The sequence below is a fragment of the Vidua macroura genome, chromosome Z, assembly GCF_024509145.1.
Source record: "Vidua macroura isolate BioBank_ID:100142 chromosome Z, ASM2450914v1, whole genome shotgun sequence".
NCBI lineage: Eukaryota > Metazoa > Chordata > Aves > Passeriformes > Viduidae > Vidua > Vidua macroura.
In genome coordinates, this window is record NC_071611.1 from 72637607 (window position 1) to 72657610 (window position 20004).

Consider the following 20004-nt stretch of genomic DNA (forward strand, 5'->3'; position numbering starts at 1 on the left):
AAGGCCAAAGAGGAGGTGCTGAGGGAGCTTTAGCCTGGACAACGGGAGGCTCGTCAGGGCCCTTCAGGCACACTTCCATAGATCCATAGAGGACAGCGCTCACCCCAAGAGCTGTTTCCTTGCCAAAGATCCCCTCACTGCATCCATGTGCTTTAGCCACCTGAGGAGGTGACACTTCCAATTTGTGGTTTCTTGGCTTGCTAGGAGGAGAAGCCCTGCTGATTTTCTCTCTTCCCAGCAAGCAAAGATGCTTCTGCACAAGCTTTCCTGCCCTTTTCCTGCACGGGATGGGATTCTGATCCACTTTTACTCTTCCATGTCTGCCGCAGCATCAGCAAAGTCCTTGTTGGCTATTTCCTACTTTTCCATTTCACAGCTTTCAAGAGCTAAAAGCTCCCTTGTGCAGGGGCACTGTGCCTTGCAGATAGCAGCCAGGGAGGACTATCAAATTCCTAGGCAAACAGAGTTCTGTTGAATTAGCCCATTTTAATCTGGCCGGAGTGACTTAGAATGCCATTGCTAAGAATGCTGATGATTTCTCCTTCAAAGAGGTGGTTGTAGATGCGAGGAGAAAGGAGGTTCTAAACGATAGGTAACGGCCTGTCTCTCATGTTTCTCTCTTGCCACAGATGACAGAAGCAGCAGCAGTCTCTGCCCCGGCTCCCTCTGCTCCTGGAGAAGAAGCCAAAGAGGAGCAAAAGGAGCAAGACAACCACGAGCCGGCAGCTGTGGTCAGAGCAGAGCCTGATGGCTCCAAGAGAGTAAGTGCCAGTTGTGGGTGGTGCTGTCTTTAGTGCAAGGCAGAGCTGCAAGTTTCTGAGCAGCCAGCACTTGCTGTTGCTGGCTGAGGATGCTGAGTGCTGGAATCCCGCAGGACGCGGCCATTTCCTGCAGGCAGGGACAGCTAGAAATTGGCCTTTGGCCTGTCACCTTCAGGCACCCAAGAGCTGGGGGCTGCGGCTCAGCTTCTGCCTGCTTGGCTCAGTGAAGCTCTGTCTCTGGGCTTCTGCAGGGCCGTGGCCAAGGGCACAGGTGCTCGTGCTGGAGGTCACAGGGCTTTCTTTAGTTGTTTTCCCTTTCTGCAAAGGTGTGTTTGGCTTGTGGAAGTGTTCTGCAGTTTTCTGCAGCAGTTCTTCACTTTTACAGTCTCTTTTGGCTTTTGATAAGTGGCACGGAGATGATTGCGTTGTCCATGAAGCTGGGGCAGGCCATTCTTGTGGGGTGAGGCCAAAGGAAGCAAGTGCCTCGTAGGGAAGGCTTCTTGTCAGGCGAAAAGCAGAAGGGGCAAGTTTCTGTGGATGCGTTTTGGGATGAAGCCTGCAGCTTTGGAAATGGCATTAGTGCCTCAGGTGGGGGTGAAGCTGCAAGTCCTTGACTGCTGTCTTGTGTTGCTGAGAAGAGGAAGGACATCTTGGAATTGTGGCTGCTGTCTTTGAAGTCAAAGGGGCAAGTTTGTGGTGGGGGAGCTGCGTGGGCCCAAAGGACCCAGGGGTGCCGGTCCAGAGCAGCTGAAGGTGGGCCAGCGCGTGGCCAGGGAGCCAAGAAGGCCAAGGGCGTCCTGGCCTGTGTCAGCAAGAGTGGGGCAGCAGGAGCAGGGCAGGGAGCGTCCCCCTGGGCTGGGCAGCGCTGCGGCCACAGCTGGGAGTGCTGTGCCCAGTTGTGGGCCCTTGTGAAGCAGAAAGTCCTTGAGGGGCTGGAGCGTGTGCAGAGGAGGACACGGGAGCTGGGGAAGGCTGTGGAGCGCAAGGCCAAGGAGGAGGTGCTGAGGGAGCTTTAGCCTGGACAACGGGAGGCTCATGAGGGCCCTTCAGGCACACTTCCATAAATCCCTGCATGATAGTGCTCAATACAAATGCTATTTTTTCTGCAAATATCCTCTCACAGCATCCAAATGCTTTTGATGGTTATTTGGTGACTCTTCATCTTTTGGTTTCTTCCTTGGTTAGGAGGACATGTCCTGTTCAGTTTCTCATTTTTTAACAAGGGAAAGCTATTTTCCTCCATCTTTCCTGTCCTTTTCCGGCTCTTGTTGAGATTCTGCTAGCTTTTTCTTTTGTAAGGTGACATTTCTGGAGGATGCAGTATTTTTGCATGAGATCACCTTGTTTGGGACAGCGAGATTGGTGCAGAAGGAGCTGTTCTGGTGCCAGGCCAATCAATAGGGCCTTGTACTTCGCGTTCATATTGACAGTACCTCTGCCTTTTTGCAGCCCAGGGAATCAGTAAATGTGGTGTTTGGGAATTGAGCAGGAAATCAATGCTCTTGCATTCCAGCTGGTCCTCAGAGATCAGAGGAGGTGGAAGGGGCTGGGCTTTATTTCTGATTACAGCCCCTTTAGCACTCTCAGTGTTGTCAAGTCAAAGAGAAGCACTTGGCCAAGCACAGATGCTGCAAGAGTGCCATTCCCAGTGCAATGCTCTGGATCTGGTTGCATTCCATAAGGACCTAAATGCTCCAGATTCCCTGGGAGTGTGGTTTATTGAAGCAACAGGAGAGCAATCTCAGGATTGCTGCTGATCAGGGCAATGGCTACCAAGTGTGTGTAGCAACAGCAACGATAGGAAAGAGAGATTATAAGAGTGAGTTCTATCTATCTATCTATCTATCTATCTATCTATCTATCTGTCACATAATTGAATCTTCTTGGCTCTGGTCCAAAGCAGTTGGAGGTGCAAAGTTCACCTAAAGCATCCCTTTCAGGAGAGGATTAGAGACATGTTCTGTTGACTGATTCTGAGCAGGAAGAGCTGTTTCCCCCTCCAGATATGGTGGGTTTTTTCCCCTCAGAGCTGTTTTCCTCCTCCAGCCTCTCCTTCCTGAATCCCCCAGTTAATTCTTTAATTTCTGCCTGTCCCAGAGAGGTGGAAGAATTCCATATTTTAGGTGGTGAAGAGAACATGAACTCCAGAAGTGTCTCTCATAAAGGGTGAGCTCACCCAGGAAGCCACCTGCAGAGGCAGGATGGAGCTGTGGGACTGGGCTGGGTGTCAGTCACTACTGAAAGACAAACAGGACATGGCAGGAGCAGAGGGAGGCCCTCACCAGACCCCTGAGAAATGCCACACCTTCCCTGTCAGCTGCCTGAGAGGCTGTTGGAGCTTCAGCCCCAGATGGCCCCTGATTGTAGTGCCAGGGTCACTTTGGAATCTGTGCCTCCCCACAGGCAGAGAATGACCCAGGAGAGCAGCAGCACAGTGCTCTGGAAACGTGTGAGCCCATCAGTCCTTGAGTCTTGGCCGACAAATGTCCTATGGAAAGTTGAAACCCATCTTCTCTTGCTTTCTGTGCAGATCCTTCCAGAGAAAGAGCAGGAGCAGATTGCCTTATCAGAGATGCCATGCCAGACTCAGGGAGAGCTGAGAGCCCGAGAGCAGGAAGAGCAGCTAAGGCAGCAGGTGGAAGAGCCACAGGAGAATGGCCAGGTAAGCCAGACTCGCCAGGTGTCAGAGGGAAAGGGCAGGAAGAGGGGCATAAAACAGAGCTCTTGGGAGTGAGGAGGCCAGGAGTCCCAGAGGCACTGAAAGCACAGAGCCTTGGAATCTGCAGAGATCAGCACTGGGACAAGAGGGTTCCATTGGAAGCAGGTGTGGGTAGGGAAGCAGAAAGAAGTGGCTGAATAAATGTGATTTTGAGGCTGCAAGAGGAAAAAGCTGAGCCTTATGGCAGCTCCCAGTCACTTGCTCTGCATTTGTGTGTACAGAGCATCAAGGCAGAGCCACAAGCAGAGCTGCCCGAAGCTCAGAGTGCCATCACAGAAGTGAAGAAGAGGAACCAGGAAGAGACGAGAAGAATTCAAGAGGAGATGAATCTCCATCAGCAGAGAGGCGATCAACAAAACCAGGTGACTGAAAGAGTGGCAGCCACTCCACTCATGAAAGATCCTCTCTCTCGTATTTTACAGAACTTGAAGGAACAGCTGGACACAGACTTTCAGAAAGCTCACGCTAAGATCAAGGCAAGGGAGAAGAGGCAGGAGGAAGAAATGAAAATCATCAGAGAAAAACTTAATCCCCTCCCTCAGGCTCTACAAAAGCAAGTGAGTGAAAGAGGGATAGCCACGGCAGTCACCAAACTGGTGGTTTCTGCCCTTCTGGCCTTCCCAGTGCAGAGCAGCAGGGAGCGGGGTGATGCCTCTGAGTGCCATCCTGCTCTAGTGTGTATCACAGTCACTCGGAAGGACATTTCCTGGTGTGCTGAATCTCAGCTGCTGCCCTGGACAGTGGGACTTGTCCTTTGGCCTTTTGGCCAGCAGTCATCCAAATTGATTCCTGCTGGCCTGTTCCTGCTCTCCTTGTTTCTTGAGGTGTTTTTACAGGGGAAGATGGTGACCCAGATGGAGGATTGAAACAAGCTGTCTGTATCCCTTGTAAATCTGTTCTTTCCTCACAGTCAGTGACTCTTGACTGACAGGGACAAGCTGTAGTCTCTGACTGCTTTGTTCTGTTTGACTCGAGGTGCAAGTGTTGACATCTCACCGGGCAGCCGGCAAAGACTTCCGGCAAATGAGTGGCACTGAAGAGCCCCAAGGCTGGCGTGAGGCACAGGAACTGTCCCCACCAAAGGTGCTACAGGCTGGGCATGACCTGAAGATGGTGCAGGAAAAGAGGACACAGTGGGGGGAGGCCGAACACTTGAACAAGGAGCTGCAAGTGTGTCTGAAGCCCTTGGAGGGGGAAAGGAATCCTTGAGAGGAAGTAGAATGGTCATTGTGGCAGTGATCCTTCAGAAAATCCATGAAAATGGACCATGAATCTGGCCATCCACTCGAGTAGAACTAGCCTTTGGTTTTGACCCATCCAGTTTGAGAAGTGGACATCAGAAAAAACCCACTTAAGAGCCCTGCATGTTGCTGACAGCACCTTCCTAAGGGCTTGCATTTGAAATGGAATCTCAGGCTAATCTCTGCCAGCCACCTTTCTGACATAAACTCATTTCTTGTCCCAGATCTACAAGGGCTTTGTCACCAAACCTGCTGCAGCAACAGCATGGTCTAAAGGAGCCTTTGCTCTCCACCCTGAGAAGTGGAGCCGGGGCGGTTTGTTCATCTCCAATGCTGACCCAGCTGCTGCTCAGCAACAGGAGATCAAGGATGACTCCCTGGAGCTACTGAGTACGTCTGCTGTATTTCTTGTCTGAGGGACAGTCTATTGTGTGCAGGTGCCAACATAGCTGTACCAAATGTTTTTCCTGAGTTTGGTGTCCCAGGGACATTTAGAGACATTTCCCCACAGGAACTGCTGTAGAAAAGCAGTCTCTGTGCTGGCCACCTGTGCTGCAGAGCTGTCTGCCTGGTTGTTGTTGTTACCCAGCCGACCACAAAGGGTTCAAAGCTCCAGGCTCTGGGTCTGCCTTTTGAATCTCCTGGAAGCTGGGATCTCTGCTTTAAAGTGAGCATCTTGCATTTTGTTTCCCTCAGGGAAAATAGTGAACATGGAAAATCCTGTGATGAAATACACGGAACTGGAATATATTGGCAGAGGGTGAGTCCAACCACAGTCACTTCTACATAACCATGGGCCAGGTGTTTTTCTGGTGGAATATATATGCAGTGTGAAGTCAGAGCAGCTGCAAACAGACATCTCTCCCCATGTTCAGACACTGGGGATACATTGTCCCATCTCTCAGTGCTGCTCCGAATTCGTGAGTGTGCCCAGAAGGCATCGGCAGAGACACCTCCGTGCTGCCAAGTTCTTGCCTGCAGCAAGGAACAGGAAGATCTCCTTGTCTCTCAAGTGTGGGACAGTTCTGTGTTAATTTCCTGAGCATTTTTGTATATCTTCAAATCATACAGCCACACTAATAAAAGGGGAAGAAACGTGCTTGCCTGAAAGAGCAACCTACTCCCTGATAGCTGTCAGATAACAGTTCTCAGGAACATTTCTTTCCAAAAGATTGCAGAAGGAAATACTCCATGGTCAGGATAAAAACTGCACAGTTTAGAACCTGAAACCCAAGATGAAAGAAGGAGCTCTCCTTAGGAGCTGAGGCAGTAAACAGCAACGCTTCAGGGACAGGCCCAGTGCCCATGCACTTGAGAGGAAAATGCATCATCTGCCTTCGGGCAGAGCCCGCCTGCATCCGGCAGGTTTTAGGCATTTGCAGCAGAGATCTCCTCTGTGGACTGGCTTTCACTGCAAGATCTAAATGTCTTCTCCTTTCTTTGCTGCTTTTTTGTTTCTAGGACTTTTGGAGATGTTTGCAGAGCACTTGACAATGCCACAGGAGAGCAGGTAAATGTCAACATCTCCCGCAGGTCCTCTGGTGTGAGCAGCTGTGGCTGGAGCTTTGAGTAGAGCTGTGCTGAAAGGGCACAAGAAGCACAGACTGCTACCAGCCTGCAAAATACATTTGGGACAGTCTTTGTCCTTCTCAGCTGCCAGAAGGAAGGCAAGGAGGGCAGCAGTTCCTTTCAGAGAAGGATGTGCTCATTCGCTCTCCATTGCTAAAACAAAGGTGGTGCCTTTGAGCATCTCACTGCTCTTTGGGGCTATGGCTTCAGAGTCCTGAATTCTCATTTCTGCTTACCAGCAAATGCATCTGAAAGTTGATGGAAGTTCCTTAGCCACCTGCAGTGCTGCACTTGGCAACTGCACGTAGGGAGAGATCTGCACAGCATCCCTAAAAGCCCTAAGTCCTGCCCATAGCCCGAGATGTATCCACAGAGTATTAAGGCATGGATTACTTCTTCTGAATCCCAGACAAAGCAGCAGGGAGTGTGCTCAGAGCTTTGTGGGTGATAGTTGAGACACCACAGTTACCAAGTGGACAAGGCAAAACCGCAGTGGCCACGTGTCCTGTAAGTGGCCTCCAAGGGAGCAGAGAAATGGGCTGTTGCAATGTCAGTTCCTAATTACTGCAATGCCCAATCACAAGGCAGTTTGGCACAGCTCGGCTGTGGCATTGCAAAAGCACTCGCTCCATGTGCCTTGCGGTCTTGTGCCGCCAACTTCTCAAGTTACTCATTTTCAATGTCATTTTAGGTGGCCATAAAGAAAATAAATCTCCAAGAACTGAGGAAGAAGGAACTAAAAGTCAATGAACTCATGCTCATGAAGACAAATAAGAATCCCAAGCTGGTCAACTATTTAGACAGGTGAGTTGTTGTGAATGTTTGTTTACATATTGCAAACATGCATGGTAAAATTCCACTTTGTTCACTGGCAGAAAATAGAGCTGTAATTACTGGTTAAATATTATTGCTCTGCTCATCTCCAGTGGATGGGAAGAGAGTGCATCTTGTCTGCATGAGTCTTCCGTGGTACACAGAGTTTGAAAATGATTCAAAAACCTGCATCACTCATATCTTACTAAATCAATAGCCTGTAAGTTCACAGCCACCACATTGTTTTGGGGCTTGATTCTTTTCAAGAGTCCTCTTACGTCCAGATAAACTAACATGGATTTCCCTTGGATTGTGTCCCCTCTTTTCCATTGCTTTGCATGCCAGGAAGACTAGGTGCTTATTTCCAGAAACACACAGTTTGACAGGTTTTTGATCTGTTCCTAACCTGCAGTTTTTACTTGCTGGCTATTGAAGACATCTCCTTTTTTCACAGCTGTGCCTTTCTTCTTGAGACAGATTGCAAACAATGCACAGCCTAGAGGGAATGTCTATTCCTTTCATTCTGTCCTTGTCACAAAGGGACTTGGAAACAATAGTCAATCAAGAAAACAACCTAGCCATGCATGTTTATCTCCATGCTCTTGTTTCCTTCTTTCAGCTACCGTGTGGATGGGCAGCTCTGGCTGGTCATGGAGTACATGGACGGAGGCACTCTGAGCGATGTCATCAGCAAGACCTACCTGTCTGAAGATGAGATGGCAGCCATCAGTCGGGAGGTCAGCAATCCCACCTGTGCTGCCCAGGGCTTGGGCAGGATTGTCTGGGAAACAGGGCTCCGACTTGGAGTGATTTCATGTGCCAAGCTTTGTTTCTGTGTTGCTGGTATGCTATGGGCAAGCAAAAGCCTCTCAAGTGAAATGCCTGCCAGTGCCCCTGCACTCACAGTACTCAGTTCTTGTACTCATATCTCCTGCTGCTGTATTCTCGCTTTGTCTCTTGTATTTGTATTTGCTGTTCTCCACCTTGCCTCCCTAAACTTTCATCTCCAGCCTGTCTGCACTGCATTCCTTGCCTGTAAAAGCAAAGGTGCTGGTGGCAGCATTTGAAATGATCAGCAAAGAAAAAAGACTCATTTCTCTCAGTCCTCAACTGAAAAGGACAGTAGTGCAGCCAAAATGCTCTTTGCTTCAGGAAGGTGACTGTTGTGATACTTCCAAGCCTGTGCTGAGGCCAGCAACAAAACCTTTGTCATGCAGCCTCCCACCCAAAGTGATCCACTTCACACCAAAGGGAGGGACTTTTTCTTCCTTGGCAAAACCCTCCTTTGTCCTCTGCATGGAGAAAGCACATCCACAGCAGCAGCAGCCATGCTGGCTGGTTTGCAGGGGACAGTCTACAACAAGAGCAGGTGCTGTTGCTCTTTCAAAAGCTGACATGCCTTTCCTTAGAAAGGTCCTGCTCTGCAAGTGGTGGAGCAGCAAGCTCTTCCTCGCAATGGCACTGTGTTCTGCCATTACTCACCATTCCCCTGCAGAGGGAATCTTTTAGAGCTCTTTCCTTTCTTGTGTAATGAAATGACATCACTAATTTTTGCCCTCCTGTTTCTGTTTTCTCTCTCAGTGCCTGCAAGGCCTGGATTTTCTTCACTCGAACCACGTGATCCACCGAGATGTGAAGAGCAGCAACATCCTTCTCAGAACCGACAGCTCTGTCAAGCTGGGTCAGTGTATTCTTGGTCAGGTGCAGCATTCCAGGGATGTGGGCTGTGGGGCTGCTTTGAGTGACTGCCAGCTCCCCAAAAATGGTGCTGGTGGCAGTGCAGGGAACCCTGCCACAAACTGTGGGCACAGTTGCAACCTGCACAGAAGTACGACAAGGAACAAGGAGTCAAGAGTGGCATTGCTCTGTGTGTGTCCCTTCCAGAGGGAGGGAGCTACAAATCTAAAGCTTCAGAAAAATAAAAGGCTGGAGGTAGTCTAAACAATGAGGCTTTTTTTTTGAAGTGGCCAATTCCAAATTTCCTTGTTAAAGCCCTGAGGAAACAGGGACAGTTTCCTGGAGACTCAACAGCACATTCTTAGACTGAGAGTGGGGAATTCTTTTGCTTGATTTCCTAACTTGAGCTGGCTTTCATGGTATGTTTTTTTCTCCACAGCTGACTCTGGCCTCTTTGCTCAGCTCAGCCCTGAGCAGAGTCGACGGAGCTCAGTGGCCAGCATTTCTGGGTGGATGGCGCCTGAAGTGGTGACAGGTCAACCATGTGGCCCCAAAGTGGACATATGGTCTCTTGGAATCGTGGGCATCGAAATGGCGGAACGAGAAGTTCCTTACTGGAATGAAACTCCTGTTTCGGTAAGGTGCAAATACTCACTGATCCCGCTTGTCTTTCTCACCTGTCCCATGGTCAGTGTGCCATTGGACAAAATCCCATTGCCATCTGCTGGCACCACTTCCACCAAGGTCCCCTTCTGAAAATGTCCGTGCAGCACATCAGCATCTGCTGTTGATTTGGTTGCATCAGAAGGGAAGAGGAAGGTAACCAGTTCAGAAACCTAACCAGTTCAGAAACCTGCCATTTTGGCCTCCAGCCATGCCTGACATTTTTCACTTGCTTTTTGAACAATGTTGGAGCTCTGTCTCTGAAGAAAAGGAATTTTTCAGTGGAATGGTTGGATGTGTGATAAATATCCTTCAAAATGGAGATTGAATCTTCCTAGTTTCAATTTTAGAGAAAAAGAAAAAAGAGAAAAAGAAAATTGAAAAGAAAGAGGAAGAGAAAAGGGAAAAGAAAAAAAATGAAAAGTAAGAGAAAAATGGAAAGGAAGAGGAAAAGGAAGAGGAAACAAAAAGAAAAAAAGGAAAAGGAAAAAAAGACAGAAAAAAAAAGAAAAAGAAAAAGAAAAAGAAAAAGAAAAAGAAAAAGAAAAAGAAAAAAGAATAAAAAGAAAAAGGAGAAAAAACCACCAAAGCAATGCCCAAGCAAGTTCTGCTTGCTTTTCCCTTCATTTACCACAGCACATCAATTTTCTTCCAAACTATACCATCTTTTCCCAATCCTGTAGGTCTTTAAAACTTTCAGGCTTTCAAATCATCTGTACATTGTTCAGTCTTGCGTGTGGGTGGCCTGGATAAGTTTAGGATGTGTTTTTCTCCGACTGCAGTTAGAATTGTACACTAAACTCTTGGCTGTTCCTGGGTACTTTAACAAGTTGATGAGCTTGCAGCCAGGTGCCTGGGGCTGGGATCCAACGTGGGCGGTTGACGCCGGTGCTGTGTTCCTTTACCACAGGAGCAGGGCCATCCCTGGCTTGCACAGCTCTAAGGACAGTGAGGACTCCAGCTCCCCACCATGTCCAGTGGCTGAGCACAGCTGCAGAGAGACAGGATAAAACCCTCTTTGTGACCTTTGGGGCTGTGGGAAAAGCAAAGGAATTTTTCCTCTGGGTTGAAGAAGAAAGTAACAAAGTCTCTTTGGTCACCATCTTTTTCAGTGCCACCAGCACAGAGCTGTGACTATTGTGGTGGGCATTTTGATGGAGACTCCCAGGCCTCCTTCCATTGTTATTTCAGTCTATTTTAGATGGATTCTGCATCTGCATTTTTTTCAAGAGGAGAAAAAAAATAAAACAAACTTGATGATTTTTGTTTTGTGGAAGCTGTGCTAAAGGGACCAACAAGCACAGCATAGATTCCTTTCATGTAATAATCCTTGGAAATAGTATGGATAGAATAAACGCCCCCTTCCAAATAGCCTGTCAGGCTGGTGCAAATCCTCAGAGAAGCAAAACATGCTTTTGCTGATGTAGTTCCCACTAACTGGGTCAGTCAATGAAATCAACTGCCAAGGCAAGATCTGCTGAATTTTGGAAAAGCTGTGGCTGCATCGGGGTTTGGGTTTTTGGTTGGTAAAGGAAAGTCATCTCTGGGTCTCTCCAGGGCAGTTTCTGCAGAGTGGAGCTTAAACAATGGGATCTGAGAGAGCACTTACAGATGGGAAAGAAGCAGCTGGAGCCTTATGTTTCCTTTCTCCCCAGCCTCAACTCCTGATAGCCATACGAGGGACACCAAAGCTGCGGCAGCCCAACCGATTCTCGCCTTGCCTGCGTGACTTCCTGAGGCACTGCCTGCAGACAGACGAGGCACAGCGCTGGTCTGCCAAGGAGCTCCTGCAGGTAAAATGCAAAGGGGCTGCAGGTGAAAGAGTGTCTGAGGGATGGGCTCCTCCTCCACTGAGGTCCAAGGCATCAGATGAGCCCCCGTTCCTCCTCACCTCCACTCTTGGTGCTGTTCAAACGAAAACAGTGAAGAATCCTAGACTGGGCTGGCAGGGCCCTGTGAAAGTCATCTGGTCCAAGTGTCCTGCAATGAGCAGGGACATCTTCAAAAAGATCAGGTTGCTCAGAGCCCTTTCCCACCTGACCTGGAATACCTGCAGGCATGGGGCACCTACAAGCTCTTAGGACAACCTGTGCCGGTGTTGCACCATGCTCCGAGTAAACAAGTTCTTCCTTAGACCTACTCTTGATCCCCATTTTGTTTAAAAATATTTGCCCACATTCTATTGTTAACTGGCCCTGATAAAAAAGATGTCCCCCATTTTCTTCAAAGCCACTCTGAAGTCTTGGAAAGTGGCAATAAAGTCTCCCTGGGGCCTGTTCTTCACAAAGCTGAATAACTCCACCTCTCTCTGCATTTCCTGAGAGGACAGGTGCTCTGTTTTCTGGCTGTTTCTGGAACCCAAGGAAGCCAGTCCTGGCAGAGCAGTCTGGAGAGATTTGGCTGTGGGCAGGAGGGGCTGTGGGGGCTCACTGTGAGCCTCTGAGGGGCCCTGGTTTCTGCCCCCCACCCCACCCTTAGAGGTTTCTGGCACGCAGACAGGGGCAGCTGAGAGGGACTTGTCCCAGCCCCATCTGCTGCCTGGCATGCTCAGGCAGAGGGGAACTGGCCCAGGCTTACTGCCAGGCTGTGTGGCAGAGAGGGAACTGCAGCAGCCAGCGCCACTCGGCTGGCCCTGCTGGGAAGGAAGGTGCCATCCAGCACAGGAGAGGCAGGGCATGGAAAGGTAGACACTGCTCTGTCTCCCTGTGGAAATTAGCACGGTGCCTGTCTCTCAAAGACAAATGTGGGTCATTGGAGTTTCCTGAAAGGAAGAAACCCCAGGGACAGAAAGCAGCATTTCTAGAGCACTGGCAAGGCAAAAATCCCAGCTAGATGGAGAAACCAGAATAAAGGGATAATTGGGATTCTGGGCCAGGTTTGCCTGTGATGGCAAGGTCCAGCACAGGATGACAGGGGAGCAGATGTCCCCGTCACTCCTCTTTCTGGGTCTTTCTAAGTACCAGAGGAATCCTGATTGAGTCTGTGAAGCACTGAGCTTGGAAAGTCATGGTTCACTGCTCTTTGTTGTTTTTTTTTTTTTCCTGTGGACAGCATCCATTTGTAACATCAGCCAAGCCAACGTCCACCCTGGTACCACTCATCAGCTCAGTGAAGAAGAAGAAGAAGACAAGAATGTAACAATCAAGATATTATCTCCATAACCAAGTTAGAGTAGGATTGTAGAGTAGGACTCCAGAGTAGGATTGTTGAGTAATTTTGTAGTATAGGTTTATAGAGTAGGATTGGAATAAAATAAAGTTTCTGAAGCATCAACTCATTTGGAAGATTCCCCTCCTTCTGACCCCTTCAGAAAACTCAACATTTCCTTCTGAATTGCCCGGTGTTTTTTATTGGTGCTAAGACACGCTTATGGCTTCTTTGGTATGGTTTATAAGTGGAGAAGGCTCTTCTTCATTCATCCTCTTCAGACCACACTGCCTTTGGAATACAGCCCACTGGTCCCTTTTGGCACATCTGGGGCACTTCTAGTTGAGGCAGAAAGGGCAATGGCATTAGCAGGAAAAACCAAAGGGGGAGAGGGGAAGCCAAACCATCCTGTGCTGATGCAGGCCTTCAGCTGTGACTCCAGAGCACTTGGGCGCTTGCCACTTGGATTTGTATCCCTAAGTGCAATGTCTCTGGCTGGAGGAGAGCCTTGCTCAGCTGAGAAAGCAGCAAGATCAGAGGGGGTGCTCTGAAAGGTCTCCTGCGGTGCAGAGCTGTCAGCGACTGTGAGGTGAGAGCGGGCCCGGCCTTGCCCGGGCTGGAGGCGCAGCAGAGCCCCGGCAGAGCCCGGAGCAGCCTGAGCCTCGGCAGAGGCAGGCTGCCAGGAGGCCCTTGTAGCTGCAGGAGGCAGCAGCCCGGCCCTGCGTGCCTCTTCCTGGTGTCATGAATGAGGTGCCATACGTCAAGTTCAGTAAACTGCAAGATTTAAATTTTAGCAGCAATTTTAATTGAGGTATAAAAAAATATAAAATAATAATAACATCAAATATAATGAAGTAGTTACAAATAGAAATTTGGCAGTGGTTCTGATAAAGCATAAGCAAAACCAACCGGGGGACAGGGAGGACCTCTCACCCTGCCGCACGTACAAAAGGCAAAAGAATCCAAGCACAACTTTTACACTGTATGCTAATACATATTCATCAATAGTTCCTGTAAATCTCCTCCCAGTTTTGATTCTTGAAGTCTACGTCACCATATTACACAGCGCATGTTCCCATTGTTGCTGGGGGGTCTTCTGGACTCTTCAGGGGTCTTCTTGGATGAAGGCCGATGGTCTTCCTGGCTGTCCTCTGAATAACCTGGCAGGTTGCGCATGCACAGGGAGCTTGGTGTTACATAAGTAAGCATTATGTTCCTGTTTTGGGTTCTCTATCTGGAATTATATCAACTGCTTTGTCTTCAAGGCTGTTCTTGCCTAAGAAGAAGTTGCCTGGACTTTTATTTGTCTCAATGTCGATTCCACTCTTGGAGGTTTTCCCAACTTTGTCCTTCCCAAGGCCGTTTCTGCTAAAATATCTCAATACTCCATCCTGGATCTTATGAACATCTGCGAACATCTGTTTTGTGATGCTAATGACATATCGCTTTCCCCTATTACTTTTTAACAAATATTTTCTAAAATATCAATATAGTTACAATTATTAGCACAAATCATCTTCATTTATCACATCTCCATCTGGCTGTGTTTGAAGGTAGAGGGTCAAAGCAAACTCCCTTGGTTCCTCCCTGAGCCCTGCCCAAGAGGAGGATGAAACCAGATGTGCCCGCACTAGAAGTTATGGTAGCTTGTTTATTCAACAGTATAAAATCTGGGCCCTCTCACAGCAAAGTTGGCAGCCTGGCCTGAGGGTGGGCGAACCACATAGGAATTCCCCGTTACTGGGAGTGCTTCTCCAATCCTTTGGTGTGACAGGGCATCCCCAGCTGACGTGTGTGTCAGGACAATGGTCAGTATTAGGGTAACTGGTGATGTGTCTTTCTTCATCCCTACAGGCAATCTTTTGTAGCAATAATCGGGTGCATTGCTTAGCTTATCCTTCTCTACTTCTTTGCTGCTTTGCCCTACAGGAAATGACACTTCTTCCTTAAGTTGGTGTGGGTGTCTTTGGTGCTGACCCTGCCAGCAAGCCACTCCCTTCAGAATTGGACTCGGTGGATCCCTTCCAACACAGAACACTCTGTGATTCTGTGATCACTTCTACAAAGTTTGCTCAGAATGACTTTCAGCTAAAACACTTGAAATTATTTGCTGAAATTAGAGTTGGTAGATAGTTCTTGATGGTAAACAATGGAGGGAGAGAACAGCTTCATGTGGTTTTTTTGGGGTGTTGCTCCAATTTTGTGGGTTCCTCCCTCCATTTTGGGATATCGCACCTCCGTTTTGGGGGTCTCCACCCAGCGATTTTGGCTTCCACTCCTTCCACTTTGGGGCCCCCCTTTAATTGTGTGCACCCTATCCCCATGTTCCACACATGCCCAGCGTCCCCAGTGTGCACTGAATGGCCAGCAAGGGACTGGGGAATGCTGGGACCCACAGTGATGTCAGTCATCCCTCCTGGTTACACACAGGACTCCTCGGCCCTTTTTGGGCTGCCCTGGAGTGCCAAGGCCACGGTGAGGAAATGTCTTTGCTGCCATGCTGTGCAGGATCTTGCTTGGCTCATTATGGCCTCATGTCCCCTGTGAAAAGAAGTGATACAGCACCAGCACCAATCTGTGTTATCTCTAACTGGAAACAGCTATTCTGAAACAGTCTACAACAGCATTTCAGTTTACATAACACATTATGTTTCTTACTCCATCATGTCACATGATTAATTTGGGTGAACTAAGTTTTTTCCTAACCAAATTCTGTGTTTGAAAAAAAAAGACCTTGTTATTAAGGACATATGAGTTTCCCTCATAGCATCAGGTATTATTCCTTTCCTATTAATGAAGTCTTTGAAGATATCCAGTTCATGCCACAAAACATCTTGATCTTCCTTGTTGCTGTCAGGGATTAATGAATATATAAATCCAGCAAAGTTATCACACTTGTTGCACAGTGCCTTTAAAGTACATTAACTGATGGCAACAGTTCTAATTGTTAATATTTATTGTACCTTGATTACGTAAGTCATTACAAGGTAAAGAGTTCCTCTGGCATTTTATTAACTGAAACTGCTTGCAAGTTAAGCATGCATACACTCACTGGTCTCATATGGTCTCAGTCTCTGCAGATTTCCAAATTACATCGCTCACATTAGTTCTTGCTGGATGACCAGGGCACTGTAGTATGGAGCCAACACACTTCCATACTCTTCCAAGGCATTTAAAGCAGAAAATATTGCACCTATCCTTTCAGATGCTATCTGCTAAGCCTCACAGTTGGCCAGTTCTCACAATTTTTAAACTAAGCCTCACAGTTGGCCAGTTCTCACAATTTTTAAACTAATCTCCCACTTCTTGTCTAATCTAGATAACACTTTATCTTTTGTTCTCATCTTAGATGCATGCTGCACACACTAGCTTTCTTTCTGGATCAGAAATTCACCCATTCCTTATCTTCTCCCTGCTCATTGTGAACAATTTTTGGTTTGGTTGAATTGAATTTTTCCTGCTATCTTTTCCTTCTGGGCATCAGCTGTAGTTAACTTTTTTTTGCATTTGTACCAGTCCTAAGAAAACCTGGTGCAATGGTTTCTGACTTTCCCTGATAACAAAGCAAAGAATGTGAATTGCAGATGGCAAAACCCCCACATTTAAAAGACAAACTATGCTGTGCAGCAGAAAGTACAATTCCGCCTGAAGCATCCCTGGTGGGAGGGGTATGTGGTGCCTAGAGAGTTGTGAAGAGAACAAGGAAGGAGGGCAAGGAGTGAGAGTTCTGTACTGCTGTGAGTAGCAAAATAGATTTGATATTTCTCAAAAGAAATATTAAAAAAGTTTGTATGGTTTCTGTTTAAGACTGGGGGCTTTAACTGTCAAGCCGTTGGGTATTTCTCTTCTTATGTAAGTTAAATAAATCTTTCGTTTTTCAATATAATTTATATTGCACAATATAAATTTTCCATAATGCCCTGATTTCTAAATTCAAATAAGCATATACAAGACAGTCAATGCCAACGTTAATAACAATGCTGTAGCACTACTAGCTGCACTTAATCTCCAACATTGATATACCCAAAATCAGACATCTCTGAAAGATGAGCAGGAGACACCTGATTTCCAGAGATGCTGGACTTTCCAGAGTTTTCACCAAATCAACAGGACACCTAAGTTCTTCTGATCTCTGAAAGTCAAGTCTACCTCAAATCAGATGTTGAACAATAGAAAAAGAAAAGCACTGTAAACCTCTCCAAATTTACCTAGAAGTGGTTTTGCAGTAGAAAACAGCTGAAGTCACTGCATAAAAAGATGCCAAATGACCAAAATCAACTGACCAAAAAAATGGAAGAACTTCCTTCTAGATAACATTCAGCCCTAGCATTTTCAATTAATCTCTTTCAAAACCCACTAACAAAACAGTAAGTTAATTTGCAAGCAGAAGTTTTAATTTAATAATATTCCTTTGAGCAAGGTAGCCAGGGTGTGCAATGCAGGACTTTCTCAGCATCCAGAGCCCAACTGTCCAGAATACCATCTCTTTCAATTTCCTAAATACTACATCCAGCCCTTTTCACACACTTGCTAAAAAGTTCCCTGTTGCTCCATGAGGTTCTCGGTTAATAGACATGTCAGGGTTATCCGAGTGACACTGTCACCCAGCACAGATGGGTTCTCTTGGGGATATTGGCAGAGTGAGGATAGCACTAAACCATAGGTACAATTCAAACTTTGTTTTCTTAACAGGATGTTATGATTGATACAGAAGAGAATTTATTATTAGAATGGCACAGGATTTCTACAAGCAGAGTCAACATAGTACAATCTGTAACTAGCACGGTAGGGAATTTATAATACAATTTAACTTATAATTTCTCATCACCTGAATCTCTGCAGCTCAGGTCAGATCCCAATCCATGGTTTGCTGTATCAGTATTACAATGACAATCTCGAGGGGCTGGGGAGCCAGAAGTTGCAGGGGCTGCCTGGGAAGTCAGAGCAGGGCCTGGCAGCCAGGACCACCCAGCCATGGCAGCCAGATCAGCCCAGGGTATCAGACACTTCCCTGGGACAACAAAGGGCAGGCTGGGACACGGGACCAGGGTGGAGCTGGCTTGGCCACCAGGCACTCACATAACGTGACACTGCACACGTATACCAAGCTACTAAGATGCAGGTATGCTCAGATCTGAATCTGTGCCTAGCCTATATAAAGCATGCCCAGGTAATATAAGGGCTAAATAGAAGTAATTTCCTATGTAAACCTACTTTTTTTTTTTTTTTTTTTTTTTTTTTTTTTTTTTTAGGGAAATGAAATTAAAAACATAATTTATTTTCTATAATGCAACTTACAAACCACATATTTTTTGATGTTGCTGTAAGATAGATGGGAGAGTTAGGTATTCTAATTGCTGCCACTGCTTAGGTATTCAGACTGAAGATCTTTATGTACACTATGATCAAAAGCAATGCCTGATGGTGTCAAAGGAGAGATTATACCGTGTTTCAGCCGGCTTCAGATAAAGACCATCTTTGTTTACTGACCTTCACTGTAAAAAGATTTTAAGTAACAGACATATAATGTGAGTTCAAATTAATGTTATATAAAACATCACTGTGTACAGCAAACTGCATCTGCTGCTAACAGAGTAATGGTTTAGCTAGGAAATTGCTAGGTTAAATTCTCATCAAAATCTTGTGTCTGAAGTCAGTGTATTACCCTCTTCACATTAGTTTGTTTAGATCCACTTCTCATCACAGATCTATGATTTAAAGCTCCATCTAGAAATATAAGTCTTGTGCAGCCTTTGCTGTGGAATTCTTAGCAAGTAGAGCTGTTTGAAAACTCTTACAACAGTATATTCAAAAGAATTTTTTTTTCAATCTAGGATTAAAATACTTTAGAGAGAATATTAGTTTTTAGATAGAACATTAATGCCTCTTTTGAGAAGCTTCCTAATAATTTTTCACCTTTATAAATGCTCAACCACCTTGTAAAACTGTTCTGAAAAGTGTACTTTTTTGTCATGATGATGATTAGTAGAAATGAGAACAGATTTGCCCCTTTTTCCAAAAATATCCTAAACTGCTCTCCTACGCAGACAGGTTCCTATTCCTGGATCTTACATAAGGATCCACATTTTGGATACAGAAAGTTAGAAGTTCATTTCCTCATTTCTTGTATATACATGTAAACAAAGATATTGAATAGTCCCACTATTTTTTTTGCCAAAGTATGTTATTTGAAGCTGTATTTCTGTTAACAAAATACCACTTTGGTCAAAAAAAGTGGGGGCACATGTAAAGATAAATGGTCTTTTTGTAGACTGTGACTAGGAAGTAACCTCAAAACCTTTTGCTGCAAGCTACTGATGACTGCGATAGGTAAATCTGTTCTGTGCTCCAGAAAATTTCTGCAACATAGGTTTTGTTTTCATCAAAATATTTCAGTGAAACAGTATTCTAGTAGGAAATTACATTCTGGATAAATTAATCTCCCTAGGGAGCACATCAGTTCCCGTTTCAGCAAAGACACAAGCACATGAATGACGGGGATGAAATCCTTCTGCCTTCAGTCGGCTCCTAAGCTCACAAGACATGGGATCCCTGCAGTTTTCATGCTGCCTTGATAACATGTTGTAGACACAGAAAGATCTGCTAGCACAGGATCATTCAACTCTCCCTCCTGTCCTCTGTCATTTGCTCACCCTGGAAACTAGAGTTTCTCAATTTAGGAGTGAGGAGTAGTGGAGAAAGCTGTGGGAAGACCTGGGGCATATCTGACCCTGTTGGGAATCACGCTCTTCCCAGCCTTCGTCCTGGAGTCGTTGCTGAACTCTCTGGATGCCTTGAGGGCACTGAAGGGTTGCGGCTCAGTTCAGTTCAGCAGTGATGTGGGAAATGGATTTGTAGAGACAAAGACCAAGTTCTGCACTGTGGCAAGTGAGCACCTGAGAGAGGTTGTTTTACAAGGACAGAACTGATCAAAAGGCTTTTTCCTTGATGTCTCAAAAATCAATAAGAACTGAAGTAAGGGAAGTGGAAAAGACAGAGAAGTAAGGAATGATGTGTCAGTAGATGATAGGAGAGGTTCCAGAAATGGGGCAGAGGCAATCACCCGCATCAGCAGCCAAAGGTCTGGGGAACTATCAATGGATCAGTGTATCCAGGAGTGTGCAGTAGAGCAAGAAATGCCATTTTCACTGCAGTTAATTTATTAAACAAATATCTCTCAATAGAATTTGACATCAGTCTTACTTCCCTAAATGTGTATAAATACATAACTTACTTCATGGCAACATTAATGATCACAGCAGCCAACAGCTGATTGCTTGCAAATTTACTATAATGCTTAAACCCCTACATACTGGAATTCCTTTTCTTTTTTTTTTTTTTTTTTTCAAATAATCAAGGAACTGAAAAGAGAACTAAATCTTGTGCTCTTTCATTAACTTGGTCTTGAAGAATT

General features: G+C 46.3%; 1 protein-coding gene across 1 annotated transcript; it reads left to right on the plus strand.

Moving 5' to 3' along the window:
• The first annotated feature begins 717 nt into the window (after positions 1-717).
• Positions 718-12713, plus strand: LOC128822336 (serine/threonine-protein kinase PAK 3-like). The gene is made up of 10 exons (XM_054004030.1): positions 718-761; positions 3292-3423; positions 3702-4037; positions 4456-4534; positions 6989-7094; positions 7723-7840; positions 8685-8784; positions 9220-9416; positions 11099-11236; positions 12495-12713. The coding sequence occupies exons 2-10, from the start codon at positions 3334-3336 to the stop codon at positions 12579-12581; spliced, it is 1251 nt and encodes a 416-aa protein (XP_053860005.1). The 5' UTR covers positions 718-761; positions 3292-3333; the 3' UTR covers positions 12582-12713.
• Positions 12714-20004: the final 7291 nt, after the last annotated feature.